A 10,220-nucleotide genomic window follows, 5' to 3' on the forward strand; every position below is an offset into this window, starting at 1 on the left:
TGATCATACTTGCATTTAATTTGAACCACAATCAATTATCAGCTTTGTCTGATAGACATTTTGCCTAATAATTTAAGTATGCATATGTTTGAGTTTTGCTTGCAATGCAAATTGATTGAATATTAGAATTATTGTGTAGCCTATGCATAATCAAAAGGTCCTGCCATATTATCTTTGGTCAAGCCTTGGGGCATTATTAACCTAAACTCAGGCCCACAGTGAAAGCACTTTCTCAGTTATGAGTTTATCCACTCAGCTCTGTGCTGTAGTTTAATTCCAACTCTTGCTCCTGTGGTTGATGCTTTGGGGTCTTTGCGCCTCATTTAAAAATGACATGAAATTACACATACATGGACCCCAATAACTACGGTAAACTAAACAATCAATCAAATGTATATTTATAAAGCACTTTTTACATCAGCCGATGTCACAAAGTGCTGTACAAAAACCTAGCCTAAAACCCCAAACAGCAAGAAATGCAGGTGTAGAAGCACGGTGGCTAGGAAAAACTCCCTAGAAAGGCCAAAACCTAGGAAGAAACCTAGAGAGGAACCAGACTCTGAGGGGTGGCCAGTCCTCTTCTGTGCCCGGTGGAGATTACAACAGAACATGGCCAAGATGTTCAAACATTCATAGATGACCAGCAGGGTCAAATAATAATCAGAGTGGTCATCACATAGGAGTCATCAAGCCAGGTAGTCCTGAGGCATGGTCCTAGGGCTCAGGTCCTGAGAGAGAAAGAAGGAGGAGAAAGAGAGAATTAGAGGGAGCATACTTAAATTCACTCAGGACACAGGATAAGACAGGAGAAATACTCCAGATAAAACAGACTGACCCTAGCCCCCTGACATAAACTATTGCAGCATAAATACTGGAGGCTGAGACATGGGGGGTCGGGAGACACTGTGGCCCTGACCGGCGATACCACCGGACAGGGCCAAACAGGCAGGATATAACCCCACCCACTTTGCCAAAGCACAGCCCCCACACCACGAGAGGGATATCTTCAACCACCAACCTACTACCCTGAGACAAGGCCGAGTATAGCCCACGACTACATGGCTATCATCTGCTGCTACATACAGTGCCTTCGGAAAGTATTCAGACCCCTTGACTTTTTCCACATTTTGTTACGTTACAGCCATATTGTGAAATGCATTAAAAAAAAAAGATCCTCAGCAATCTACACATAATACCCCATAATGACAAAGTGAAAAAAGTTTTTGCAGAAATGTTTGCTAATGTATTAAAAAGAAAACAGATACCTTATTTAAATAAGGATTCAGACACTTTGCTATGAGACTTGAAATTAAGCTCAGGTGCATCCTGTTTCCATTGATCATCCTTGAGATGTTTCTACAACTTGATTAGAGTCCACCTGTGGTAAATTCAATTGATTGGACATGATTTGGAAAGGCACACACCTGTCTATATAAGGTCCCACAGTTGACAGTGCATGTCAGAAAAAACCAAGCCATGATGCCGAAGGAATTGTCCGTAGAGTTCCGAGACAGGATTGTGTCGAGGCACAGATCTGGGGAAGGGTACCAAAAAATTCTGCAGCATTGAACGTCCCCAAGAACACAGTGGCCTCCATTATTAAACGGAAGAAGTTTGAAACCACCAAGACTCTTCCTAGAGCTGGCCGCCCGGCCAAACTGAGCAATTGGGAGTGAAGGGCCTTGGTCAGGGAGGTGATCAAGAACCTGATCACTCTGACAGAGCTAGTGTTCCTCTGTGGAGATGGGACAACCATATCTGCAGCACTCCACTAATCAGGTCTTTATGGTAGAGTGGCCAGATGGAAGCCACTCCTTAGTAAAAGGCACATGACAGCCCGCTTGAAGTTCGCCAAAAATGTACTTAAAGACTCAGACCATGAGAAACAATCTCTGGTCTGATGAAACCAAGATTTAACTCTTTGGCCTAATGGCCAAGCGTTACGTCTGAAAGAAACCTGGCACCTTCCCTAAGGTGAAGCATGGTGATGATGGCAGCATCATGCTATGGGGAAGTTTTTCAGCCACAGGGACTGGACGACTAGTCAGAATTGAGGCAAAGATGAACGAACAGAGATCATTGATGAAAACCTGCTCCAGAGCGCTCAGGACCTCAGACTGGGGTGAAAGTTCACCTCCCAACAGGACAACAACCCTAAGCACACAGCCAAGACAACGCAGGAGGGGCTTTGGGACAAGTCTCAGAATGGCCTTGAGTGGCCCAGCCAGAGCCTGTACTTAGACCCAATCGAACATCTCTAGAGACCTGAAAATAGCTGTGCAGCAATGCTCCTCATCCAACATGACAGAGCTTGAGGATCTGCAGAGAAGATTGGGAGAAACTCCTCAAGTACAGATGTGCCAAGCTTGTAGCATCATACCCAAGAATATGCAATGCTCTAATCACTGCCAAAGGGTCTGAATACTTGTGTAAATGTGCTATTTCTGTTTTTAATTCATTAGCAAAAATGTCTTAACCTGTTTTTACTTAGTCATTATGGGGTATTGTGTGTGGATTTATGAGGAAGGAAAAACATATACATTTTAGAATAAGGATATAACATAACAAACTGTGGAAAAGGTCAAGGGGTCTGAACTATTTTTAAAGGCACTGTACATGTATCACTCAGATCCATACAGGGTCCATGTATCTGCCCAACCAATAGGCGTACTACACGTGTTAAAAGTATACAGTCATAGAGCTCGCCAGCTTGTCGTCCTAAAACCTGAAATTAGTTACCTTTTGTTCGTTCAGCCATTCCTACGGGGGAAATTAATGGAGAAATATAATGGAGTTTTGGGATAAACGCTGAAAACAAGGTTCACACAGGTGTAGATCTTTTGCGTTTTGTTCTATGGGATAATATCAGTCAGTTAACATGACCTTTATGAATTATGAAGTCTATATACTTTTTTTGATTGCATAAATGTTCCAAAATCCATTGTTAGCTGATGAAGATTCTCATATAAGATCTCCTATGTCTGTGTGAACCATGTTTTCAGCGTTTATCCCAAAACTCTGTTCTATTGCGCAATTCATTTCCCTCATAGGAATGGCTGAATGAACCAGAAGTAACTCATTTACTACAGACCTTACTTTTGCATTTTATCCAAAAATCCCCCCCCAAAATGTAATTTCACCATAGGCTTTGGCTAACAAGCAATGGTAGAGTTCAGTGCCTACAAAAATCTCATTACTATTGCTCTCTACTGGTTAAAAGCGTAGAGTGAAATAGTAATGCCGTCTTTTTGTCTGCACTAACTCCGCCATGGTTCCACCCTATTCTTTCCCTATTCATTTTCCCCATAGAGCAGTCAAAAAGGGAAATGGTTCCAATATATTTTTCACCATTCATTTTTCCCATAGGGAATTTAAGAAACACTTAAAATAAGGGCTGTGTTTTGTGTAGGCTTACACTGGCATGACGTTTTGATAACCATGTAACTCTTTCTCGGACAAAGTGATTTAGGGGAAAAAAACTAGCTCCGACTGGGGGGGAAAACGATTAAACGGTCATCCAACTTGAAATTCCAACCCGGGTACTCTGGCCTCTTTCTAGAACTCCCGACTTTCCGACCTGAAGATTCACTGACGTCATGATTTGTTCCCAGTTATTTTGAACGAGGCATCTATAGGGATGGCTGAACCAGAGGTAACTAATTTCTGGGTTTTAGGACTACAACATAGATGTTCTCATTGTTATATCTGTGACTACAAGCTGTCGAGCTCTATGTCGAAAGATGGTGTTTAGATGGAAAATAAATATGGCTAGATCGTGTACACATACGGACGGAACTTCTTAATTTGCATTGTAGGATTTTAACCAACCCTACCCCAAACCATTTTCCTAACCATAACCAAATTCTCCTAACCTACTACATGAATTATCCTAACCTGCTGCGTAAGTTCTCCTAACCTGCCATGAAAAGTAAATTCTGTCCGTAGCTGTATACCATCTAGTCTTGACCGGTTAAAAGGCCAGGTGACTGGTTGAACCACAGCTAGAAGAACTACGTTGGGTTGAACAAGTGGTTTGGAAAGCTGAATTATTTAGCACTAGAGGTAATTGTCACATAAGCAAATACACTGAACAAAACATACATTTAACATGCAACAATTTCTAAGATTTTACTGAATTACAGTTCATATAAGGAAATCAGTCAATTGAAAGAAATTCATTAGGCCCTAATCGATGGATTTCACATGACTGGAAATACAGATATGGGACATTTTCAGCTTCCAGGAATTGTGTACAGAGCCTTGCGACATGGGGCTACGCATTATCATGCTGAAACATGAGGTGATGGTGGCAGATGAATGGCACGACAATGGGCCTCAGGATCTCGTCACGGTATCTCTGTGCATTCAAATTGCCATCGATAAAATGCATTTGTGTTTGGTGTCCATAGCTTATGCCTGCCCATACCATAACCCAATTCCGCCACCACCATGGGTGGTATCAACGTTCACTGCTGATATCAACGTTCACAACGTTGATATCAGCAAACCGGTCGCCCACGCAACCCCACGCACGCTGTCTGCCGTCTGCCCATCTGCCCGGTACAGTTGAAACCACACTTCTCTAGCGTGCTAGTGGCCATCGAAGGTGAGCATTTGCCCACTGAAGTCGGTTACGACGACGAACGCAGACAGGTCAAGATCCTGGTGAGGATGATGAGCATGCAGATTAGCTTCCCTGAGATTGTTTCTGAGAGTTTGTGCAGAAATTCTTTGGTTGTGTAAACCCAGTTTCATCAGCTGTCCGGGTGGCTGGTCACAGACCATCCCGCAGGTGAAGAAGCCGGATGTGGAGGCCCTGGGCTGGCGTGGTTACATGTGGTCTGTGGTTGTGAGGCCGGTTGGACGTACAGCTATATTTTCAAAAACTAAGTTGGATGCGGCTTATGGTTGAGAAATTAACATTCAATTCTCTGGCAACAGCTCTGGTGTACATTCCTGCAGTCAGCATGTCAATTGCACGCTCCCTCAAAACATGAGACATCTGTGGCATTGGGTTGTATGACCAAACTGCACATTTTAGAATGGCCTTTTATTGTCCCCAGCACAAAGTGCACCTGTTTAATCAGCTACTTGATTATGCCACACCTGTCAGGTGGATTGATTATCTTGGAAAAGGATAAAGGCTCACTAACATTGATGTAAACATATTTGTGCAATTTCTTTTTGATAAATAAGCTTTTTGTGAGTCTGTACATTTCTGGGATCTTTTATTTCAGCTCATGAAACATGGGACCAACATTTTTAGCTTTATTTTGTTAAATTAACATTTATTTAACTAGGCAAGTCAGTTAAGAACAAACCAAACCCTAAACCAGATGACGCTGGGCCAATTGTGTGCCGCCCTGTGGGACTCCCAATCACGGCCGGTTGTGATATAGCCTGGAATCAAACCAGGGTCTGTAGTGACGCCTCTAGCACTGAAATGCAGTGTCTTATTAGACTGCTGCGCCACTTATTTTTGTTCAGTATAATTAACATCGTTGAATGTTTGATTTACTAGCATTTAATGATGGGAGCAGTCAAGCAAGTTACCAAATCTCAAAAAATATTTTAGAACAACTTTCATGGACACTGACAGCAGAGGCTCTGTTTTTGAGCCAATGAAAATGCCTGACGTCAGTTGCCACCCAAGTTATTTTCTAATCACGTTCGCTCTCTTGTCTGTCTGTCAAAGTCGGTTGGTAAAATTCTAAACACGAGCCTGTTTTAAGACGACGAATTTGATAAATTAATGAACTTATAATTGAAGACTATTTTAAATACAAATATATCCATCTATTCAGGTAGTTATCAAATGTTTAATTGAGACAATTGTAAGGGTGGTGACTTTTCAGTCAGTGAATTATTGGAAAAGTTTCTGGCTACAGTAACTAACTTTAACTAGCTAACATCTGCTAGCTAACATTACCGCATATTTGTACGTTTACTCTTTTTAAGTTGACCAAATAGTACAATTTCAAAAAGCTATTTAGTTGGATAGCTAGCTATATTCCACATTTCAGTAAGAATAAGTGTAGCTCGTTAACTGTATTTTTATTTAACTAGGCAAGTCGGTTAATAAGAACAAATTCTTATTTACAATGACGGCCTAGGAACAGTGGGTTAGGTTAATTGCCTTGTTCAACAGATTTTTTACCATGCCAGCTCGGGGATTCGATCTAGCAGCCTTTCGGTTTCTGGCCCAACGCTCTAACCACTAGGTTGCCTGCAGTGTGAAGTGAGTTGACATATAGTAGCTGGAGTGTAACGTTAGCGCAGTTTAGATTAAGACGCGCGAGCTTGATTGATCGGTCAGAGCGGGAAAAGTATCTTGCTAGTTAGCCAGAGATCAGCCCATTGATTTAGCTAAGGTTATAGACCCCGGTAACAGACAGATAGATAGCTATGTTGAACATGAAAGTAAGTGTTCTTGTTCTAAGCTGACATTAAGCATGTGTTTCTCTCAACAGGATGTCGATGTCCGTGGCATGTAAAACCATTAATGTGTCACCTGCTTGTAAAACCATTCATGTGTCACCTGCATTGGGGCAGTACAACCCAGATTCTGTCGAGGTGATCATGAGCCAAAACGGGTGTGTTCCAAATGATCAAAGCCAGATTTTGGGCACAGAGCTCAACCTGATGGAGATGACAGAAGTGGAGTACACCCACCTTCAGCACATAATCCAGTCACACATGGAGGCACAAGCGGCTGGTCCAGAGGGATCAGGAGATGCCCGGTTCAACACTACCGTATTCACCGTGGAAAACTCTGCACCCCAACCTACAAACTGCGAAGCAGAATACCCAGCCAAGTCTCCCCCGAACACTCCACCTGATGCTATGTCAACTTCAACTGATGAGCAGCAGTACATTCTCGGCGGCTTGAACCAGGGTGGACAGGTTGACATCAAGGAAATTAAAATGGTATTGGTCAGTGACGGGAACGTTATACCTGGAGAACGGACCCCCACCACTTGCGGTGAAGTCCCCGGCTCCGTGTTGGCTAAAATCAGGAGTGCAGTGGATGCGACCCAAGAACGTGGCTTGGAAGCATACAACAACAGTAGCACACAGCTATTGTCCAGGCCCAACCCACCCGCCCGAGTTCGCTTGGAGAAGAGGTTCAACTGCACCCCCTGTGACATCCCCAGACAACAGGATGTGCAATCAGCAGCTCTTAGCAAGTACGTTTTATCCCTACATTTTGAGTGATGATAATGTAGGCCTATACTAGCCATACTTTGTTTACAGCTGTAAATTCTCTACTACACTACTAAAAACACATTGTCATAGAAGTACTGAGTTACTCAACATTTGTCTTTCTTTTACAGTTTTTTGACAATGCTTCATCAATCTAATGAGGTGCAAGAAGCAGCAATTCATTCACAACCACAGAAGTGGGTGAGGTCAGATCGGGGCAACCCTATTGAGCTGTCATACCCATATGGAAGCATGTTCAACCCCATCGCTGGCGCCCGTCAAGTATGAGCAACATACTACTGATGTAACTAAATCATAAAAATGTAATTGTTTTATATTGTTACAAGGAAGGGATTCAGTGCTATGTTTTGACAAGTCTTCTATTCTTAGGGATTTGGGAATGTCCCTCATATACTTGACCCCAATAAGCATCAAGGGTTGATCATTCCAAAGAACTTCACATTCAGCTATCGGCAAGACAAGATGCCTGACAAAGTTCCATGCGTCAACAGCCCCAACCCAACAGAGGAGAAAGTTTGGGTGAAGGTGGAAGGTATGTATGTTCACTGTTCAGCTTGATTTGGAGGGCACTCATAACAAAACTTAATGTACAGTCTTTCTCCAGCTTATTTTGTACATGTATTGTAGTATTGCTGAACATAACATCCAACTCTTTTTTTTTGTTGTAACTCTTAACACCCTCTTTATCTCTTTCAGATGATGCTGTGGCGAAGCCTGCTAAACGTGGTAGGACCCGTGGAACGTGTGCTGTCAAGACCTCTGGCGTTGTCACAGACTCAGTGGAGGGAAGAGCAACTGGAGGAGCAGGCGCAAAAAAGAGAGGAGGGCCACCAGTGGAAAGTAGCCAGCGCAGAGAGAGACACAACAGCAAGGAGCGAGACCGCAGGTAATCAGACCCACACTTGTGCTTACACTTGTTAGGTTTTAGTTATCAGAGTAAGAACTTGACGGACACTATGAAAGCTTAGACCAGGTTTATTCTTCCCAAAGAATCGAACAGCTGAATCAACAAAAAACATGTTTACAATAGTGGTGGTATATGTACCCCACTTTGGGTGGAGTCTCCTCCTTCTCGCTAAACATAGTTTCCTCCCTAGCAATAAAGATACAAAGTGATACAGGCAATAAATGGTTCCTCTTCCCTTAATCTTACCTGACCTCGCCCTCTTATCCACAGCTCCCTCCCTTTATCAGTACTGCCACATGCGATTGTTTTCCCTGCACTCATCACATTCTAAGCTTAATTGCACCCACCATAACCCTTCCTTCTACAGATAACCATTAACTCCTGGGTTAGACCCTCGACTATGGCACCCCTCATGTCTCTAGCATAACTAATGATTAATAATATTCAAAGTTTTTAGAAATCTGAACCCATCACACTTATACTCAGACACACAAACTGTTGCTTGTTTTACTCTCTTGGGCACGTTATTACTTTTGCTCATTAGCATTCACACTTTTACATGGTACATTTGTCAAAAAGGGCTTCACAGCACAGCAAACCATACCTAAACCATAAAATAAAAAAACACACTGACACTTAGTACACACCTCAAACAGAAGCTCCTGTCAGTGACACCTTTTACTCTAGGAGGAGGATCCGCTTCTGCTGTGATGAGCTGAATGTGCTGGCGCCATTCTGTAACCACGAGACGGACAAAGCCACCACCCTGCAATGGACCACCGCCTTCCTCAAGTACGTCAGAGAGGTGTACGGGGACTCCATCAAACAGGTGAGTGAGTGCCTGATCTAAGTTGATAGTCCCTATGTGGCTATGACCTCACCAACAGACATATTGCAATGTTGTGCTGCTGTAGTGTCCTGATGCACAGGTATTCCTAAAGTGGTGACTGACTCTGCCCTCTTCCTCAGGAGTTTCAGGGCACGTTCTGTGGCAAGACTGGCCAGCGGCTCAAGCCCAGCAGTGCCTCAGGCCAGGTCATGGTCCGCCAGGAGACAGCAGAGCCATCTAGCACCCTACAGGCATCGGAGCAGTAAATACACGCACCTATTTAATAATTATTCTATTTATTAATTTATTTTACCCTCAAGAGTAGCTGTGATCCATCGGGTTTGGCTTTGGAATGTTAGCTATCACGAAAGCATCAGGTATTGCCAGAGGGACAGACATCCATTTGATTGTTTTTTTTCGGGGGAGAAAGGGGATTTTGGTGTTCTGTTTATTGCTTTATTTCTCCTCTGTGATTATTATCCCCCTTGACAGAGCATGTACTCCAACATGTAATTTTCCATCTTGATCTATTTGGGCACAGTTTTTGTATCAAGAGATTTCATAAATGTTTACTTTTGCTTAAAAGTGTTCAAGTTCGACTAATATTTGAAACGAGCTTCCCTTCCAAACCTCATGATTGACAATAATTAAAATGGGTGAAGGTTTTAAGTTTGACCATGGAAGTAACATTCCAACGTGGTTTTGAGGGTCTTGATTGTACAATGCAAGTTTAACTGCACTCCAGGACTCCTATGGATCAGGTTAGTGTGTATGATGAGGAAGGAGAGATGTTTTTTTATACAACTTTACATAATTGTGATTCTTTGAGCCAACAAACCTTTTTATTAAAAAAATGCTTTACTGAAAGTCATGCACAGGAGGCACTGTTTCTCTAGGATAGGAGTTGAACATGATCTACTGACTAGATTTCAGTTTAGTTAACAGATGTAATATAGTTCAATTTTTAATCATACGTGCATCTTTATCTGCAATTGTAATTTGAATGTGTTTTATACAGGGTTTTTTGGTACTTGTGGCAACAGTAAACCACATTAACAACAAATGCAGCCTTCTAAATGTATATTGTTCAGTGTTGCTCCACTCTGTATATACAACTCTGGAAAAAGTTCAGTTTCCGTGACAGTTTTTCATATTACCTTAATATTAGATATTTAAAATAAATGTGACTTAATGTACTTGCCTTTGTGTTTATCTCCTGATTGTTTGATTGCATAAACATTCAGTTGGTTAACTTGATAT

General features: G+C 42.3%; 1 protein-coding gene across 2 annotated transcripts; it reads left to right on the forward strand.

The window, feature by feature from the left end:
* Positions 1-5,330: 5,330 nt before the first annotated feature.
* On the forward strand, positions 5,331-10,217 carry LOC110492385 (transcription factor-like 5 protein). 2 transcript variants are annotated; one of them, XM_036947371.2, is made up of 7 exons: positions 5,331-5,416; positions 6,471-7,187; positions 7,335-7,485; positions 7,594-7,756; positions 7,921-8,110; positions 8,819-8,960; positions 9,101-10,217. In XM_036947371.2, the coding sequence occupies exons 2-7, from the start codon at positions 6,472-6,474 to the stop codon at positions 9,224-9,226; spliced, it is 1,488 nt and encodes a 495-aa protein (XP_036803266.2). In that variant the 5' UTR covers positions 5,331-5,416; position 6,471; the 3' UTR covers positions 9,227-10,217. The 2 variants fall into 2 exon arrangements, with proteins under 2 accessions (XP_036803266.2, XP_021422330.3); XM_021566655.3 differs by lacking the exon at positions 5,331-5,416 and adding an exon at positions 5,651-5,804.
* Positions 10,218-10,220: the final 3 nt, after the last annotated feature.

Source organism: Oncorhynchus mykiss, chromosome 16, assembly GCF_057628025.1.
Source record: "Oncorhynchus mykiss isolate SJ-2025 chromosome 16, ASM5762802v1, whole genome shotgun sequence".
Classification (NCBI taxonomy): Eukaryota; Metazoa; Chordata; class Actinopteri; order Salmoniformes; family Salmonidae; genus Oncorhynchus; species Oncorhynchus mykiss.

Bases quoted from the DNA above. Each gene is read 5' to 3' on its own strand.
- LOC110492385 (XM_036947371.2), top strand. From the start codon at position 6,472: ATGTCGATGTCCGTGGCATGTAAAACCATTAATGTGTCACCTGCTTGT. The intron at 7,188-7,334 runs GTACGTTTTATC...TTTCTTTTACAG, and splicing joins CAATCAGCAGCTCTTAGCAA to TTTTTTGACAATGCTTCATC. The intron at 7,757-7,920 runs GTATGTATGTTC...TATCTCTTTCAG, and splicing joins AGTTTGGGTGAAGGTGGAAG to ATGATGCTGTGGCGAAGCCT.